At 31.4% G+C, this 20,757-nt stretch overlaps 2 protein-coding genes across 7 annotated transcripts in view; one reads left to right on the top strand and one right to left on the bottom strand.

Moving 5' to 3' along the window:
• The window catches only part of Utx (Utx histone demethylase), a 167,981-nt gene extending 166,447 nt beyond the window's left edge, over positions 1–1,534 (top strand). For all 3 annotated transcript variants that reach the window (XM_017902791.1, XM_017902784.1, XM_017902776.1), the window contains 3 exons: positions 85–340; positions 617–954; positions 1,317–1,534. In XM_017902791.1, the coding sequence (XP_017758280.1) occupies positions 85–340; positions 617–954; positions 1,317–1,529 (807 nt within the window). In that variant the 3' untranslated portion in view covers positions 1,530–1,534. The remainder of the gene's footprint in view (positions 1–84; positions 341–616; positions 955–1,316) is intronic.
• Positions 1,535–8,585: 7,051 nt separating this feature from the next.
• Positions 8,586–20,016, bottom strand: Adcy8 (adenylyl cyclase 78C). Of its 4 annotated transcripts, none has more exons than XM_017902894.1 (19): positions 19,845–20,016; positions 18,885–18,933; positions 16,810–17,042; positions 16,498–16,655; positions 16,206–16,395; positions 15,501–15,685; positions 15,150–15,348; positions 14,197–14,355; positions 13,017–13,246; positions 12,021–12,157; positions 11,574–11,886; positions 11,297–11,503; positions 11,121–11,218; positions 10,014–10,880; positions 9,682–9,919; positions 9,480–9,606; positions 9,279–9,385; positions 8,907–9,170; positions 8,617–8,829 (listed from the first exon to the last, which is right to left on the bottom strand). In XM_017902894.1, exons 2-19 carry the CDS (start codon positions 18,917–18,919, stop codon positions 8,617–8,619), a joined length of 3,960 nt encoding a protein of 1,319 aa, XP_017758383.1. In that variant the 5' UTR covers positions 18,920–18,933; positions 19,845–20,016. The 4 variants fall into 4 exon arrangements, with proteins under 4 accessions (XP_017758366.1, XP_017758383.1, XP_017758392.1 ...); XM_017902903.1 differs by lacking the exon at positions 19,845–20,016 and having other exon boundaries at positions 10,014–10,304; positions 10,377–10,880; positions 18,885–18,943; XM_017902877.1 differs by lacking the exon at positions 19,845–20,016 and having other exon boundaries at positions 8,586–8,829; positions 18,885–18,943.
• Positions 20,017–20,757: the final 741 nt, after the last annotated feature.

Here is a 20,757-nt window from a genome sequence, read left to right as displayed (position 1 = left end):
GAATATATAGTACTCTTTAAATTAATAACGATTCTTTGAAAATTATAACATTTCCTTAAAAAATTTATTTATTTATATTTGTAGGTACCTGGTAGTAGAACACCTGGTCACCAAGAAAACAACAATTTTTGTTCTATCAATATCAATATTGGACCAGGAGATTGCGAATGGTTTGCAGTGCCTGATGCATATTGGGGTGTAATTTGCTCTCTTTGTGAGCGGAATAATATCAATTACCTCCATGGTAGTTGGTGGCCTTCTTTAGAGGATCTGTATGAGGAAAACATTCCCGTGTATAGGTTTTTACAAAGACCAGGTGATCTTGTCTGGGTTAATGCAGGTAAGCAAATTGTGATTAATTATTTATCCTATTCTGCCATCATTAGTTAAATATATTATTTATTAAACCGTGATTAAAAAAAGAAACAGTATAAATAAGAGTTATTTACTTTTCAATATTTAATCCTCATTATCCTATGGATATTTCTGTACCAAAATTAAACCAATACATTAAAATTACAGAAAAATAAATTAATTTACTCAAAGGAAAATAAACAAGATAGAAATGTTTTAATTAAAACGTATTCAAAGAAACAAAATTTTATTGTTACTTTAGGCTGTGTACACTGGGTTCAAGCCGTTGGATGGTGTAATAATATCGCATGGAACGTAGGCCCTTTGACCGCCCGACAATATCAACTGGCAATCGAACGTTATGAGTGGAATAAACTACAGTCATTCAAATCTATAGTACCAATGGTACACTTATCCTGGAACTTAGCAAGAAATATCAAAGTGTCAGACCCCAGATTATTTGAACTAATTAAAAATTGCCTATTAAGGACAATGAGACAGTGTTGCTTAATATTAGAGTTTGTGAAAAGTAAAGGTGTAGAAGTTCGATTTCATGGACGAGGAAAGAACGAAGCATCGCATTACTGCGGCCAATGCGAGGTAAGTTAGTTTTAGATAAATAGTTTAGATTCTAGAGTAATTTGCTACTTCTTATGCATTTATAAAATTCAAAATATTTAAATTTATAAAATAATGAATAACATGAAAAATGAAAATCTGAAATAATTATTAATAGTTACTAAAATATATATAATCATAAAAAAATATAGTCATAAAAGATTATATTCATATAAATACATGACATGATCAAATATTTATCTTACTAATCAATTTCATGAAATTTTTTATATTATATTTTATCTAAAATAGAAATGAACATTATGTAATTAATTTAGTTATCGAAATAAACAAATTTAATAAGTTTATTAATAATTAAAATTATAAATGTTAATTTTTTTCAGATTGAAGTGTTTAATATCTTGTTCATAAGGGAACAAGAAAAACGACATGTTGTACACTGTATGGATTGTGCACGAAAACAATCCCCATCCTTGGAAGGATTTGTTTGCCTAGAAGAGTATAGAATGCGCGATTTAATGGATGTTTATGATGGATTTACTTTACACACTTCTCTAACAACTCCCTCATCAGCTCAGTCTAGCCAATCCTCCTGAGAGTACATGCAACACAGATATTTGGACTTCTTAGGCACTTTACAGTGACTTTGATAGTAAAATATTTGTGTTTGAACAGAATCTTTACAATAAGCATTATTTAAGTACCTGAGAGCTACTATAAAAAAAAATAAAAAAAACAAAAAAATGAGAAAGATCAGAGCATTTTATATCTCTTGAACTATGTAAATCAAGCATCTGTTTCCATACTAATTTTAGGATACGCACAATATCTGTTATATATAAAACATTTGAAAATATTGAATATTCTGAAAATTAGTTAGCACTATTGACACAAACTGAAACTTATATGTGAACAATTTTGTACTGAATTGATATAAAATTTGCAAAATATTCTTTTAGCTCTCGGGTATAAAATATCGAAGCTAAGTAAACGAGAGAAGACTGCGTTTTACTTATAAATTACTCGATACTACCATTTGTAATCCTTTGATGACATCGCTATGCAAAAGCTTTATAATAAGACATGCTGGACATAGTTATTAAATTTGACGGTATATCTGATTAACTTTATGTTTCGGCGTGTGGCTGCAGAACAACAAATTCGTTTTCCTTATCATTCTGTTCATAAATTGCATGTTTTGAAATTCTAATGAACAACAAATTGCCAAAAAAATGTCATACATATAAAAACATCATGAAAATGTTCACTGCCAATCGTGAATATATTAAAGGATTACACTTAGTCTAAAGTGATGAGGGATAAATTGTCGTTAACTATTGTTATGAATTAAGGTACGATTGTAAAGTATTGCGAAGCTGCTCAAAACATACTTGTACATTTTTGTATACAAGCGAATTGAAACGATTATTGATTTTTATGAAATTCACGATAATATTAGTACAGTTCCGAATGTCCTATTGCCAATAATAATCCAATTCTAAATCTAGCAATAATTGTGTTTTCATATCAATTTTGAAGTGAGATCATTATTGAATAATTATACGAGAATATAATTGACGATTGAGAACATAATTATTGAGCTTTTTTACAAATTCATATGATTTAACTAAAAAAAGTGCAAGCAGTACCGTGACATTCGCAACAAATATCGTGCTTCAAATAAATCAATTATTGTATCATAGTGGCTCTAAAATATTTGTACAGTAAAAGATATGATTTATAATAACAATTTCTAAGACATACCGACCTCTGCGTTTAGAACGAAAAGACGATAACGTGCTGAGAATAGCTTATGAAACGGCGTTTCTCAATTTATAATTCTGTATTTATTTTTATAAACTGAACAAAAAGAGAAACGCATGTACATCTAAGGTTAAAGATTGAAAACCACGTACTAAATAATTTAAATCTGTTTGTCAGTAATGAAGTGATAAAACAAGAATATTTATTAATTAGTGAATGAATTTATTTGAATTGATTTTTAATCATATGAAATGAGTTACTGTTTTATACAATTTATTCAATACATAAAGACTAAAATAATATGAACTAATGTCTTATTTAAAATATTATTTAATTTAATAGAATTATAGAATCTTAGTACAAAGTTAGTAAAATTTTAATCAATTTAAGGACACTAGAAGAAAATTGGGAAACGCTGATATATGTCTAACAGTGAGTAATCGTATCTTAAAGCAAAGAAGAAACGTACCTTCACCTCAGTCTCGTCAATTCACATTGGTGTTTAAAAACGCCAAATGTACGTGCCAGAAAACAAAAAATCTTACCTACGACAAGTATATAAATAATACAATTCTCGTTCCGCCGAAAAAATATTTTCACAAACGCGTGAGAGAGAGGGAGAGAAAGAGAGAGAAAATGAAAAAAAGCATAAAATGGTAGATAGTACGTACAGGTCGTAATAAGATCATCGCAGAACGATGTATTTTTTAAAACCCTAGGAAATGCTAGTTCCGCCGAGTTAGTTAATGACGAACGACAACCGCATTTCTTTTATATGCGCAACAAATTTCAACGTTGTGCAATTCAGCGATAATATATGTGTACATATATATATATATATACACATGTATATATACATATACATATATTTTCACATCATATACAGCAATGGCCGAGTATAATACTAATTTTCGAACATGTTAGCCTCGCCATTTATGATTATTAACGACGATCATACGGGTTCACAAGCTCGTGTCCAAGAGTATTTTAATCCATGCACTCAAATGATCTCAATGCATGTAATATTGGCAGTCTGAAATGGCGATGAATTCTGCCAATATTTCGAACTGACTTGACAACTTTGATTAACAATTAATAAATTATGTATAAATATATTTAATGTAAAAAATAAGATTAGATAACTTGAAATGAATCGAAACAGAACGGCTCAAGAGCTTTGATAGTTAATAACGAACAAACTGAAAGCAGCACTTCGTGTATTGCTAAGCCTGTTTTGCTGTGACCTATAATTCATTTGCATTTATTCGGAGTCGAAATCGAGAATATGATTTTTCCGATCACTTGCAAACTTTTTTCTTTATAAAGATTATGTAACTTTATCTCATTTGTATGTTGGTAATGAACATTAATTGATAACATTTAACTGTATTGTTATTTCTGTGATCTTTAACATTATTAGAAATAATTTTTGCAAGATACATATTATAGTAATCATTGTAATATGAGATAAAAATCATAATTAGATATCTTTGTATTTATTAACAATATCTATTAAAATTCCATTATTCAACGATGGTTTCATTAAAAAAGGGTTCACAGCATTAGCGGCTCAAGTTTGTTTGCAGTTATTTTAATTATTTTAGAAAGTTTTAGATATTTCAAATAGCAGAAAATTCATTTATAGGTAAACCAGACATGTAACATGACTTAAAACAAGGCAACAGTGAAAAAATATACCTTTGTTAATAATTGCGCGTGTGTCTTGTTGCCTACAAATGGAATACCTGCAATTAAATAGAAAGTAATTTTATGAAATTCTAATGAAATAATTTGTAAATGGTCATTGGTAAAATCGTAAACTTATGGCTGAATATTTATAGATTTTGAAAAAAGTAAATGTCTTTGAATATAAAAAGCCACATATTTGAGTAAGAAATCTTTTTTTAGAATGAATTTTTTTTAATTGTTCTTTTAGCATATTTTATAGAAGTATGCTCTACAATTATGCAGGATGATGTAGAAGTCTAGTATATAACTTCGGACAATTGGCAGTATTATTATTAATAAAATTTTGTCATAAAATTGAAAACATTAATTAATTTAAATAAAAACCATTATCTTAAATATCACACGGAAAATAAAATAATAAATAATGTATTTATTTAAAAATTATATCAAGTTTTCTAAGTAATGTACTAGATTTTTCTAACAACCTGCTTAAATGTCATATCTTAAATTAGGGAAAAAAATATAAAGAAATTGAGAGATGACAAAATGTATTATTTGAAATAATAGACCAGTTAATGTAAGCTTTCAAATACCATTTGTGTTTTAGTTATAATTTAATTGGTTTTTAGAGAGTTTACATTTACTAGTCAATATATATATTCACATTCTAATATTTTCTCTTTTTTTTAATCAAATTTGAGTTGTGCATCACTATATCTGTTTAATGAATTGTGAATTTAATTAGAGAAGGAAAGCCAGAGAGAACTTGACTAGAAAAAACTCAAGCAGTAGCTGTATTAACTTATCATTTAATGAAATGTAAGTAACTGTAAATATTTGATTTTTTTTTTTATTAACTGGAGAAAGAGCAGCAGGAGAGCAGATTGTATAATAAGTACATATATTCATATAATAATTATTCAGTTGTTTATCCTGCATGTACGCAGATTTTTCAAAGTCTTGTATTTTGATACTGACATCTCAAGGGATAACGTGACATTGGTGATTTTTAGAAAATTATGCAATTTAGTATTGCGCACAAACGCCTAAAAAATTACCACAGAAGAAATCGAGAATTTCCCTCGAACCTACTTCCTTGAAAAATTTTTTAAGATCCAGAAAATGGCGCACATACGAAATTGTATATTTCGAAAGGAATATAAACTGAAAACAAACACACATAAAACATATTTTCGCTAGATAATGTACGAAAAGTTTAAGTTCTATACTTACCGAGTGACCGAAGTTAACAAACAGACAAAAAAAAAGATTTATTTTTTCTGAACAACTGACTATAGCGAAAAAAAGTATTTTCGAATTCGTCTGTAATGTCTGTAAAGTGAAACGTAGCAAACCATAGTAACAAAAAAAAAATGAAAGAAATGATGAAGATGATAATGATTCACGTAGCTTAAAACTTGAAAAACTGTATTTTAAACGTGAGAACGTTCACTGCCAAATTGTGATAAACAAATCCCACCTTTAAACTGGAGCGTTTTCTTAACTTCTGATCGCATTGACCAATTATTTCCTCTTAAATAGTTACCGTGAGTTCTGCACATTCTGATATAATAGTCATCTATATTTTTCCTTAATGTTTAAGATATATAGCGTCGAAGAGAATATAGCGTTGACCAATGCAGCTAGAATCGAAAGAAACCGCTCCCTATTTTAAGTGCGTAGCATTGTAACAATAAATGAAAAACAAACAAGAAAGAAAGAAAAAAGATCGTATTAATATTTTTAAACGGGCACGTTTTACTGTTTAAAAAGTACCATCTGGACCGCCTATAGCGCTCTTCTATATATGTATATTGTATGTTTACGTGTACAGTGCCTTTATACCTTAAAAAGAGACAAAATGAAAAAAAAAAGAATGGAAAAGAACTTTTTAAAAGAAAAAGAAGATACCTTTGCTTTCGAGAAATCAATGTAAACACGATTTCCCACGTTTTGATCACAGGTGGCGTGTAGTGTATCTGGAAACTATAAGTGGGAAACGTCCAGTCTGACATTAATTTCTCAAAAGGTTAAGACGGTGCGGTCCCTCCTACGTGTCGCAAACATTCTTCTAATTAGGTTCAGATTGTAATGATTACCTAATTATAATTAATGTAATTAGATTATTATTATGAAGTACGTTGTAAAAGTGTACAGTTGGATCGGGTGATCTCTTTAAGCGGAAGATCATGCTGTAGCTAGCCTTATTATTATCATTACGACTATTATTATCATGGATTATTATTACGGTTAATTAAAATATATTGTGTTTACCATAATAATGTAATATACAGTTACACAGAGTTTGACTGTGCTGTACATTATGATTATCAACACGAATGCTGCTGCCCTGCAATTATTATTAAATTGACTTTTCCCAAAATTTGTTTGCCGCACGATATTTTCATTCCCAATGACTTATAAAATTCGAAAATGAATAAACTTCAAGGATAGAGATGTGAAGATCCTTTATCATGCTCATTGAATAGATCATTAAATAGAGATTACAAAATTAATTGATTGTTTTAGTCTCTTTTAGTTATTAACTTATTTATTAACTATGTCAACAAAGTTATTGTTTTATAATTTACTTTATCTTTTTATATATTATTGCACATATTTTCATATTTATTATTATCTATTTTATATGACAAATTGGTATTTACAAATATTTGACTTTGATTATAGTAAACAGAGAACGAAAGTATAATGCCAACAGGGAAGATTGAAAACTAATCACTCATAATATTTCTATGCTGTCATATAAAATTATAAATCTAGTACTTAAATAGATTTGATTTTTTGTATCAGTTGATTTTATGGTCAAGTTTATTTTTTCTGTATCTATGCAGATATTGCATCAGAGTTTCAGTTCATTTCAAATTAGAACTACATTTATATGATTTTATTTGTATCTAAGAAAAATAAATTAATTGTCTGTGAGATGATCCATTTTAATCTAGGTATAAATAGATATATCATGAAAAGTACAATGAATTAGAAACACAGTAATTGTAGAAACATTTAAAAAAATAGTGAAGTTTATTAAAATTTTAATTATGAAAAGTCAATAAATCATAAGTTCAAGGATATTTCAAAGACACTGAATCATTCTATTGTTACAAGATTAAAAAAATATACTAGAACAGATTTATTGTGATTTAATTAGAAAATTACAAAATAAAATTATGAAGTTTAAATAAAGTGGAATATAAATGACTTTGAAGTGTCCTTGATACCTTTAATTACTGACTTCTCTCTTACTATTAATATTCTTCTCTTTAATATGTATATACTTAATTTAAAATACTTTTTGAAATATATCCATTTATAAAATAAAATGGGTCACAATATTTTACAATACTTTATAAATAATATACCATATCTTAACATTCATTATAAAGTATTCTTATATAATACAATATTGGGATGAAAATAGAAATTATACTTCTGTAGAAATGCTAGAAAAAAGAAGCAAACAGAAGAACTTAATAGTCACAAATTCAAAACGAAGTTAATTTACACTGGTGTAATGGTAAATATTACCAAGACACATTAGTTAACATATTATTCAATGTTCCAATTAAAATAAAATGTATTGGGTGCATTACCATCGGATAGTATGTTAACTAGAAGTGCTCATTGTTCTTAAAACTTTAATACTAAATGAGTCACTTAAAATGGATTATCTGATAACTCTTATATTTAGGAGAAGAAAAAAGAATATCTTAGATAGCAATTAATTAGACTTGAATAAAATAACGCGTTATATCTTTTTAAACAATTTTTGAAAAATGTTAAAAATATTCAATCTTGATTATATTACATTTAAAAAATGTTAACAACACGGAAAAAGAATGTTCGATTATAAAAATAGATAAAAGTAGATTTAGGTCAAATAAGTAAGTTGATATTATAATAGTTATAATTTTTATACAAGATAGATTTCATAAAAACATAACAAATAACTATTGTAAATATAATACTGAAATAATAATTATTACTGATACTAAAGTGACAAAGAAATATAAACATAAATCTTATGAAACTTTTGTTCTGCAAAAATTAAACTAATTCTAAAATATATTTTTTTGACATCAAAAATAAAAGAGTTATTGGAGTCATTTAAGTCTTACCTTACATGTTAACTGCTAATTTGACGAAGGTGAACCGTTTGTACATAACTAGGCACCAACGAACCAAAAAGAAAAACTAACATGAATATAATATTTATGTCCTTCTAAGTGCTCTCATTTGCTTACGACGTGCTTGAACAACACCATAAACAACTGCAGCAAGACTGCGGCATCTTGTTGTGTGTTTAGTCGTGCCTTCTTGTTGCAAAGTCCCCTTCCCTAATACGAAATATGTCTCCATCGCCCCTTTCCCTTTAACTTCAATAAGCCCTCTTTTTTGAGTTTGATATCCTCTTGCTTCCAAAAACTATTCAAATATAAATTAAATAGACATTTTATATGCATAACAAATATTGAGATGGATAATATATGATGTACAATTACCCTAGCAATATCTTGTGGAACTTGTATTTTCCCCATAACGCCTGTAGAGTCCATACGGGAAGCTAAGTTTACCGTATTACCCCAAATATCGAATACAGGCTTTCGAGCACCAATTACACCGCCTACCAATGGACCACAGCTAATACCTACTCTTAAGTCAAAATTATTGAATGAATGTATATTCACATCTTCAAGACGAAGTCGCATGGCTACTGCATAATCCACTAATCTACACAAATGCTCCATATCATCTTTGTTCTTGTCCTGAAATAAAATGATTAAAAATATGATAAAATTAGATAATTTCTCGAAAGAAAGGAATAACTAATAACTATACTTCGCAAAATATAAACAGAAATCATGTACAAATACATTTTGACAAGGATTGAGACCAGAAGCTGCCATATAAGTTGCCCCGACTGTTTTTATCTTTTCAATACAGTGAAACCGATTCTCATCCAAAAGTTCATCGAAATCAGCTACAGAAAAATGACTTAAATTTAGATTTATTATTAATATACTATCATATTATATCATAACTAAATTTTTTTATCTTAAGTACATGTACATTACCAATGATTTCATTCAATAAGCGTATACATTCCATTCCTTTGTTCACGTCTTCTGAATAGAATTCTGTGAAATTTGGCACACTAGCAAACATCACTCCCACTTTATCACGTGATTGAGAATATAACTCCTTTAAAATATTGAGAAAAAGAAATTGTAATATTTATCATATGTAATAATAAATAAGAAATATAAGTTATAATACCTCCGGTGCTCTTTCCTGTGTTAAAAAATGGTGAGCTACATGATCCGGTAAAATGTTCTTCAATAGCTGCATGTTATTATGTCGTGATTCAATCATGTCACTTAGTTCCCTTTCAGCCTGCTGTTTCCAAAGGAAATCTAATCTGGATGTTACTTCTACTAATCTACCATGGTATGTAACCATGACCAAAAATACTAACAGAAATGTGAGCATTTGTGCAGAAAGAGGTATCGACGTTCTAAAAACGCAGAAGCATAATTACTACCATTATGTTTCTAAAAATTACGAGATTAATTAAATTTCATGGACGTTAAACGTCAAACGCGACTCACGAATCTTTCTCTTCGTCGGGAATCGAAAAAAAGTCCTTGCAGACTACAAGAATCAATACGGCGTAAACGGACACGATGATCGTAGCCAGAGCCGTTTTCACTAAATAATACAATTTCAATGCAGAGGCTAACGCAATCAGGCATAATATCCACGTGAACACAATGTATTCTGGTCGTACACAGGTAGTCTCCGAAATGAGGTCCTCGTCATAATCCAAAGAATATAGTGGTTCCGCTCGAAGTTCCGTTGCAGGTGTCGACAATATTTTCCTTGAGACGATGTCTTCATCCCTACGGTTACGAGCAAATCTTCTGTAATGTCTTCCAAATACGAGTTTGTGACGTTGTTCATATCTGTAAAACCTGAAGAACTCTTTTCTTCTTCGACCGTTCGCCAGATTAGCCCTGTCATGGATGATCCTTGTCAATTCCACATCTATATTATTGGAACTATGCGACGCAGTTCGATTTTCTTTAGCAGAAACATCTCTCTGCTCTTCTGAAGCCTCATCGCGAAGGGCAGCTTCGAGGAATGTCAAAATAAACTGATCAAGACCAACTGTCGGTGCTACTAGTCGCTCTGGCTGCAATGTTGGATTCATTAATGGCTGCTGCTGAAGTTCCAAAGCTTCAGGATATCGTCGAATCGACATTGGACACGCTAAAACACCGACGATCGATGTCAATGCCATCAGACTAATCACGCTGCATATGAAGATTGTTCGATGCTGTTTGTTGTGAACCAACATTGACGAAGCATGTTGCAAATATGTTGGCAAAGTTTTGAACTCCTCCGCCATCACCAAAATGGATGATGCTACCAAAATGAGCGTTGTGGACAACAACGAAATCAGAAGAATTATACAACTGGAAAAATATAAATCCAAATTTATACACTGTCAATCATTCAAGTAAATCCGCTATAATTAATAATATTTCATTTCGTGTATTTCATTTTAAGAGATTCTGCTCCGCTATGCACTTAAATAAGTACTGAATTTTATTAAAAAATTTCTTGTTATTATTGATTATAACAAAAACGAAAATTTAATCTATTTGATTAACAATCGTATAAAACGATATTAGAACAAAACTTATACTACCTACTCTGGAAATATCACTGCTTGACAAATTGCAATGAATATCCATACGACAAAGCAGCAAATCATGTTGGATTTAAACATGTCCTCGCGCAATTGACCAAACTATAAACGAGTAAAAAGATATTTGTATTATCAAATTCACTAAAATTTAATTTGAACTAAAAGTATTCAATGCAACACCTTTGATTCTAGGCTTTCGTCATTGTAACGCAAAGTCCAAGCATTTATGTTCGCCAACCTCATGCGCTTGTTACTTGCAGTTTCAAGACCTGCGGCCTTCAACTTCTCAGCAGATGTCGGAGATGCAGCTTTATTACCCTTCGCGGAACCATTCTCTTCTTCAAGGTATTCCGACTCCAAATTGCTGACCGACGTTGCAGTGTTTAACTATACAAATAACACATCATTGAATTCCCACGATTTTCTTGTCTGAAGTTCTAAATTGTTAAATACAAACATTTTCGAAAGGTATTTCTGGTGTCCAGTCTACGCCAATATCATCATCCGTAGAAGAATTTGGAGCACTGCTATTTGCAGCCAACGGATTGTTTAATTTGAAGCTCTTTTTACTTTTATTCGTATCGTCCTCGGACCATATCTTAGGTCGTGAAGAATACCGGCGTCTGGACCTTAAAGGTTCAACTTGCTTTATCAGATACGTCACCACGTTCCTCTCCTTTAAGTAATTGTCCCTTTCAGTTCCGTTTCCTGGCTCTACCTCATATACGTCATTCAAACAATTCAAAGTGTCCTCCGAAATATGTACCCTCCTGAAATGTTAATAAATATTGATCAATTTTTAATTCCAATTGACAAATTCTTTTTTCTTTTATACTACGCAATTCTAATGAGGTTTCTGCTAAACATATTAAAAATATAGTACACGAGAAACGGTAAATTTTACCCTGGTATGCCTCCACTTTCGAGATGATTAGCCAGGGTTACATCATAAGACCAGACGTCGAATTGCCATTTTCGAAGTCCGAGTACTCCACACAATACCGAGCCACTATGAATTCCTATTCTCATGTTCAGATCAACCTAAATAAAACCGACTTTTCCTATATTATATATTTAACATGAAATCGTTTTAAGTACATTTTGTTTTATTAAATATCACTAGACTGCAGAACTCAGTAGTAAACCTCATGCTGTGGAAATTTCTAATTAATATATTACAGCCTATAATCAATTCTAAAGGGAACAATTATTCCTTCTTGAACTAGCAACTTACTGCAAATTTTCAATTTGACAGAAGGCTACTATAAGCGAATTTCTTATTTACCCTCTATAACACCAAGTGACTTGGAAGCTACATTCTTATTTGTTTATGTCTTTTAAATTTTGTTCTGTGTCCTTTGGTACATCTGTTAAGTTCGTTCTAACAGACGTACGTGTATCTTTTCTAGTAGTGTCACTGTCCTTTTTTGGATTATTCAAGACGGTGATAACTACCAGACTTGGCTGACAAACTTAGCTGCCAATGTTCAATGCATATTGTTTCCTACTCTTAGGAAACTCTGAATTTATGACACTCTCCTAAGCCATTCAGAGTGGCAAACGACGAAGTTATACAGAGTTAAATGACTAAACCTGGCGTCCAGACATGAAGTATCCCAGATGTAACCCTCAAGAAACCACTTTCACTTAAAAGTGGCTAAGATTCCCAACCGTGTCATAAATTATGTTAGCCATGTGCGTTAAGAACACCATTATAACAGAACCAAATGACCATTCTATATATAGAAGATTAAACAATACAATCTTTTTTCTTTTTTTTCATTTTATCAATATTCATTGATAAACTAAAGATACAGAAACAAAGTTTAAGATACGCAGTAAGATTAAACTTACAAACTTATATTTTTAATAATCGTGAAATAACAAAAAATTTAGTTACCTTTGTCGTGTATCGTACATCCCTTATTGCTTTAATCATGTGCAAGCCCATTTCAACGCAACAATGGGCATGATCGCTTCTGGCAGTCGGTAATCCAGATACGCAATAATAACAGTCTCCGAGTAATTTTATACGCAAACAATGATTTTCCGCGGAGAGTTTGTCGAAACGAGCGAACAAGTCATTTAAGACTTTGACGAGCTCTTGGGCGCTACACTGACTGGCTAAAGCTTTGTGATAAAAATTAATATCATAGATTAAATGGTTAAACTGGAATATATAAAAAAGTACTTCAAAGTGCAATATTTAAAATATTTTAGTAACAAAAATTAATATAAAACATGAAACCAAAATGATAATTAATATCTTCCAAGTAAACTATACTCTTTAACCCTTATGTCAATATCATCAATGTTGTTCTATGTATGGAATATCTGAAGATCCTCCTGACGAGCCCTACTGTATGTTATTGTTACTTCATGTTTAAAATGTAAAATACTAGCATGTAAAAGCTTATACAAAATGTAAATATTGAATAACAAAAATTGTTATCATATAAATAACCATTTTTGTTTATCTTATATTAAAATATTATTCTTATTTGATTGTCTCGCTAATTTGATTGATTATTGAATAAATGTAACTATAGTCTATTTTATTCTTCAATTTTTATAATTTTTTTATAACAAAATTCGAAACTTGAAGTAAATATCGATGGAAAATGTATTAAGTAATGATTATCTGACCGAATATTAAAATCTTTTGCCAGAAAGGTATTAATATAAGAGTTAAAGGCAAAATTTATGTTAGTACAATCCAAAGTTTGTTCTTCTTGGCACCTTCAAAACAATAAGAGAAATATGAAAAATGTTAATACATAGAAATTACGTAAATAATTACAAACCATAGAAGACAACGAATTAATATTAATACAGAAAGTAATATAGACTTTCGTAAACAATCGCTTCATTTCATCGCAAAAAATAAATTTAATTTTAGGTATCTAAAAATAAAAATAGTTACTCACTTTCACTGTACTTTTTGTATCGTACAACAGTAAATATTACGCAAAAATAATTCTCAAATAAGGATACAAACGATTAACAAGAATGTCAATGTTGCAATTCGAGAAATTAGAAAATTAATAGAATTTCATTAGCGTAAATAACTAATTACGTACCAGTGAAACCTTTGATGTCAGCAAAAAGTATGCTGACATTTTCATAGCGATGGATGTATATTCTGTGAAATTGATTAGGTGTAAAGGAGATGGTCCCACCTCGAGCAGTTTCACGAGCGATATCGCGGATCATTTCTTTAGCCACAAAATCTGGTAAAACTACAAAAAAATTCATCAATCATGAAACTCCATAACATATTAAGTACCATATTTTTATTACACAAAGGGAAATCGCTATAATCGAAATGAAATATTAATTGATTAATCGTAGAATGCCTTCCCATTGTCCAAAGGTTAATGCAATTATTCAATTTGTTTTATTCCATTGTATTTTACTTGTACTTCCTAAACAAATCGTCTAAAAATCGATAATACGTAAAAGCAAAGTACTGCTAGGCTATCGGTAAAACATATCTGGCGCAATCGGGTGAAAGTGTCTAGTGACCCTTTTTGACACTCGGCTGAGCAAGTTACACGCGCTGACGAACCCCATGCTTGCGGCGCAACCCCATGCATTTTTATAGACTACGTTCGACATGTTCGACATATATATAAATATAGTTAAATACGTGTCGGACATATTTACATCAATACGTAATTACACAGTCCATGTACGTTTATAAAACATATACACACTCTCTAATACTGTCTCCAGACAAGTTGCGTGAACAATTGTAAAGTAAATTCTATTTAATACTGTTTTTCTAACAAAACATTATTCTAATTCCGCTTAATATAATAATACTCCTGTAAACGAATAAATTCATTCACATCTCAATTCTTTATTTCTATATTTCAAACCAACTACGGTAATTATTCTAGAAAATTAAAAAAAGAAAATTAAATTTAATTTTTGTACACGATTAAAAAATAAATGTATTCTAAAATGAAAATAAAATGCTAAAAATCGTTGACGGGGATCATTTCAATGAGAAATTTAAAGCATATCTCACCGGAAAGCAGCAACTTCTCTTGTCGGTTATTCTCATTTTGAGTACGCTGCCGAGTTTCCATGGACCTGTGAGTCTCCAGAAAAGCCTGTCTCTGTCCTCTGTCTGTCAAATATTTAGTGTACATGCCAGCTAGATTCATTGCAAGATAAAGAAGGACGTTGGTTGTTAGCATTCGAACTATGCACGTGACATCATGCAGCTGCAATTGCAAAATTAAACGTACTTTAACGAAAAGAAAGCTGCGAATCGCAAAGCGTACATGGGATTGCACTAAAAAAAGTTCACAAAAAAGTATCGTGATGGAATAGGTGCGTTAAATTGTAACCGAAAATGTAGACCAAGGGTTCTTACATATGTGGAATCTCGTAATAAAGTTATTCCAGCCATCACCATGTGAGTTAAAGCTGTCCCATAACCGGCAAGGACACACCATCTCAAAGGCAACGGCAGCATGGCATACGGCGCATACACGACAAACAAAATGTACCACATAAGACGTTGTTGACTAGAGAAATCTAGACCGGCTCCTATAAAACCTGCAATTGACAGGGATCGTGCACATAACGTAAAAACATTTTCGACTGATATCTCATTCGTTGAGACATAATGATCGTTTCGTTAATCTTAAATAGCGGCAGAGGATCGCCGATCAATAGTAACCCATGCCTAGATATAAGTTTGTTCTACCGCGTCTCTCTCTCTCTCTCTCTCTCTACGGTTCGCTGAACATTCAAGCAATTCGCTGGACCGCCAACGCACGAGCCAGTGGAGCAAAACTCTATTCGGTAAACGACGATACAATCTTCCCAAGAGCACGTATATGTATCTGTATCTATATACGCGCGCGCGCGCGCGTGTGTGTGTGTGTGTGTGTGTGTGCGTGCGCGCGCGCGTGTGTGTGTGCGTGCGCGCGCGCGTGTGTGTATTAGAACATTGCGATACAGAACTATACGTACGCCGACTTTTATGTCCAACTATGAAAAGAGCTGGTCGCTCAAAAAAATGCAAATGTAGAAGTAATTGTTACGCGTAATGTATATCTCTTTGCATCATCACCTTGCGAATTGATCAGTAACCAAGTGAATATGGAAGCCCAGTATAAGTAATTATTGGAGAAACATCGCCACCAGCCAAGAACACACACCACTAGGTTTGCCACCATACAGCAGGATACCCAAGACAGGGACTCGATCAGACCTCCGCTGTTTTCATCCCTTTTCCACAGCCATATTGCCATAAGAATAATCTGACAATGTACCGGTGCATTATATGAAACACGAATCGAAGAATAAAATACAGAATATACATCGTAGGCACTAAATTGATGATTATTTGCGGGTCAGTTTACCTTTAAACTAAGGTCAACGATATTCAGCATGATCAATGATTTCTGTCGTTGACGATTCGAGTAATGAAGATACGACGTTTCGAGCTGCTTGCTGTGGAAGCTATTCGAAAGCGACGGACAAAATATACCCTTATAGAGTACGCCTTTCTTGAAAACATCTGAAAATATCCAGTAATATTTATAGCTGAAGGTTGTACGCATAAAATAAATTAATAATATAGCGGTATGTTGAATAATTTGCTGGATGAACGTGACATGGGGATAATTTAACAAGGATGATGCTACGGGTTGTATCATTAGCTATAATCGAACCTCGTTGCGCTTGTGATTCAGCATCGACAGGCTGTTCGGCAAGAACCACGTCCGGGTCGGTAGGAATGTCTGCATCGTCGGCTGGATCGGTTGTTTCATTGATGTCTGGAACTTCCGGATCGTTGTTGGATTTCCGGTCCTCCCATGCCGCCAATCCTTCCCGCCCCAGCCTCTCGGAAGTTAATTTCTTCACAGCCTTGATCCATAATTGTTTCCTCGGGGAAATACTCAACCTATCGACGTAAAAAAGTATTTCGAATTAATAGTATGGGATAAGTAATACACGCAAGAACATCTAGAACATTTAAGAGATTGGTATACACGAATACATACTAAATGCACATTGAGTATGTATACATCTTTGTACATTGCATAAAGCAATTGAAGGATGGTATACTGTTTCCATTAACGATTTTGGAGGATAGAAAACACATACTTTTATGAAAATCTTTAACTTGAAACTTTTGACATATTTCTTAAGAGCATTCGTTAAAATACATAACAATTTATAACTTGAAAATGAATTGACAATGACTGATAAAGAGCAACGAGTGAAAAATAATTTCCCAAATTTAATGGAATTAATATTTGCAAATTCATTTAGTCTATATCTTACTTGGATATAAATGGCATAAAAAATACCCTATTTCCATATTTCATAAATTTAACAATTACTATAAAATAAATATGCTAAAATTTAGATAGCGTACAAAACATTGGATAATTTGCTGAACGTACACGATCCCCTAATTATTTTAAGCCATGTATAAACAAAGTAGTTGCAAAACATTTATGCAGGTCACGATAAGTAGGTAAACAACATTCGTTGTTAAAAAGTTTTCAATATGACCATCAATATCATATTCGACACTTTTACGTTATATAAATATCACTTGTCTTTGTATTAATATCTGTCTTTTTTATGTGCAAGCAATTTTTCTAGAAATCAGTATTTCATAAACTTTTTGCCAAATACAAAGTAAAAACTGAATTAAATAATTTTACACCTTTCTCACGTAACATTTTGCATTTTGCACGTAACAGTTGCAAACTTTTAATTATATTCATCTAAAGTGCAGCTAAATTCTTCAGATATCCTCATTGCATTATAAATAATGGATCCTTTTGCATGCATCTCCAATTTGAAAAAGAAATAAAAAAAGAAATACACAGAATAAATAATGAACAAATTTCGCTAATTTTATTTGTTGAAAACTTCCTAAAAAATTAAAAATAATTATTTTAACATTAATTAGTCAAAAGTGGTATTATAATCAATTAAGTAATATCAAATAATATAATCTTTACCTTATAAGGAAAAAAAATAAAACCTTTGATCTTTGTGAAACATTTTGTATATGAATTGCAAAGCTTCCGTAGAACAAATTGATTTATGATGAAATTAAAAATAATCTGAAATTTCAATAAAATAACAAAAATATTGAATTTTTTAAAATATACGTTAAACGTATTCTCTTTCTTTTTTGTTTTTCTTTTTTTTTTGTGTGTGTGTATGTTTAGATAGCAACAGAAAAGTCGGAAGAAACTTAGATCTTGATACAACGATTCTATGTAAACAATATCCAGACTAACATTCACACGACGCCGAACGTCTTGCAACTCGTAAAATAGTGTTCCGGCAAAGTACATATAGACGATACATCATAATTAGTGCACACATATTTTTAAATGCGTAGCACTATCGATCCAGACACAGTTCTTGCACGTACACCGTGATCCATCATCGCAGGTATCATTAAAAACCACCGTATACAAACGACAAAAACAAAAAAGTAAAAAAGAAAAAAAGTAACATCGTGTCCTCGTGAATAGTATCAAGTGTACGTGTAAAAGCACGACGAAAGGTGTGTGACACTATTTGGAAAAAACACAAAAATCTCGTCGATACACCTGCAAAACGTAAAACTTACCGAACAGTGTTATTGTGTTAATGATGTGTCGCATTAAACAAAGAAACAATTGAAAATCTTCCTTGCGAGGTACGTACGTACCGAGCATTATTTTTTATCGCGTATAAGAGGAAGAAAACGCAAGTAGTAAAAGTGAATACTTACTCATTGATGCCCGCGACATCACTGTCCAGCATCATGCTCCAGGTCTGTTCTGTAATCATTATCCCCCGGATGATCCGCGAAACGAACAACCGCTCACGTTGTGATTGTCAGCTGTGCAATTGCCTTAGTATCCGGCATTTTCACACACCTTAAACCAGAACTTGTTAAGAAAGAAAGCCAATTTCTCTAATGTCCCACCCAGCGTGGTTCAAAGTCTTTTACCAGACCAAAGAACAATTTTATCGAATCGAGAACACTTATCAGAAGCGTTTATCTGTGCTTTGCTTGTCGGTTTGCTTGCTAATCAAAGCGCCGGTACGAAATATTTTAGCGTCGCAATTTTTCTTTTCGTACGTTTGAATTAGCCAGCACGGCAGTGCCGACGAATCTCCGGTAGAGAAGCCGGAAACAAAGGATACTCTTCGACACGAGTATACGATAATAATTTCGTTTTTCTATTAGTACAGTTTTATTTTCATTGCCTGTATTGTTTATCTTAATTGAGTATCGTGTACAGTGTGTAACAGTCAACTGTTCTCCCTTCTATTTCGCTATATTGTATGTTACCGCTTTAATTCATAAACTGGATAAGTTATTAGTATTAAAATTCGCCAGAAGTATGTATATAAACATATTATACTACAGTAAATCTCCTATATAACTGCCTCGTATAATGTACGAATGATCAAATATATTTTTATACTTAAATATTAATAAATAAGTATAAGAGAAATTAAAAAATTAGCAAACTATACTTTCGAATAAATTCATCATTAATGATATTAAATTTGAAAACGCTCATTGTAGATAAAAACGACGAAATGTTTCAACCATGGATAAAACATTCATGGATAACAACGAGATTTATGTTAAAAGCGATTAAGAAGGGAGAACGCTGAAATTGCAAAAAAATGGAATAATTTCAATGAAAGAAATCTTTGAGTTTTGTTTTTACGTTACCTGTCGTCTACAGTTGATAAGAATAAGCAAGCAATTCCGTGCAATCGCTTCGTTCCACCATCAAGACTGCCGACCGCGGACAAAAATGGTGATAGATGTTGAAAATCGCGAGGGGGCATCCGCCAACGATAAAAACCGCGCTTCTATGAGCGAATCGGTTACCGAGTCGGTACCTGATCTTCAAACGAGTGAATATAACGTGAGCTTGTTACCGCGTGATGGCTCTCTTGACGTCAGATACCTTGCTTCATCCCCCCTAGTATGCAACGAAAAAGAAGGGATGTTTAAGAAAAAGTAGAAAATAATTGTAAATTACATGTAATTGTATTTTTAAAGGAAATATCGCGATTAGTTTTGCAAATTGGTATGTGAAATCGTATATGCATCAAAGTACTGCTTGTGGAATTGGTGTTAGTATTAACGGTTTATGTACATAGGTCTTTCATGTAATAGGTTAATTAAAAGGTTTAGAAAGATTAAAAATGATATTTAACCACTGATTTTTATTGATCTTGTTTTTATTATAACAATTTGGATAGAATTAAACACTTTGTTCTTATGTTATAGTAGCTTACAAAACGAAAATAGTAAATAAAGTATTGACATCATTTTAGAAGTGAAATTATAATCATATTATTTCTTAGCAATTAATGTTTATTCAACAACTAAATTTGAACAAATTTTTTACTTCATATGAATAAACATCAAAAAATGATTATGGCAACAATACACATTTTCATGATGTTAATAAATACAATTATTAATTATGTAGAATTCATTATATTTTGACAATTTATAGAACACTCTTATTGGTAAATATAGTATTATTATATCTTTTGAGTAATAGATATGAAAGTAGTTAATTAGTAAATAACATGTAGCATGTAGAAAACTAAAATAAAACTTGACAAAA

Source organism: Eufriesea mexicana, unplaced genomic scaffold, assembly GCF_001483705.2.
Source record: "Eufriesea mexicana isolate 0111107269 unplaced genomic scaffold, ASM148370v2 scaffold474474812, whole genome shotgun sequence".
Taxonomy (NCBI): Eukaryota; Metazoa; Arthropoda; class Insecta; order Hymenoptera; family Apidae; genus Eufriesea; species Eufriesea mexicana.
The sequence above is the reverse complement of the archived record's forward strand: the minus strand, read 5'-3'. Positions and strand labels throughout refer to the sequence as shown.

Coding starts and splice junctions, on each gene's coding strand:
- Adcy8 (XM_017902877.1), bottom strand. CDS start 18,943: ATGATTACAGAACAGACCTGGAGCATGATGCTGGACAGTGATGTCGCG. Junction 16,396..16,497: donor TCGTTGACCTTAGTTTAAAG/GTAAACTGACCC, acceptor GTACATTGTCAG/ATTATTCTTATGGCAATATG. Junction 11,504..11,573: donor CAGAAATACCTTTCGAAAAT/GTTTGTATTTAA, acceptor TTATTTGTATAG/TTAAACACTGCAACGTCGGT.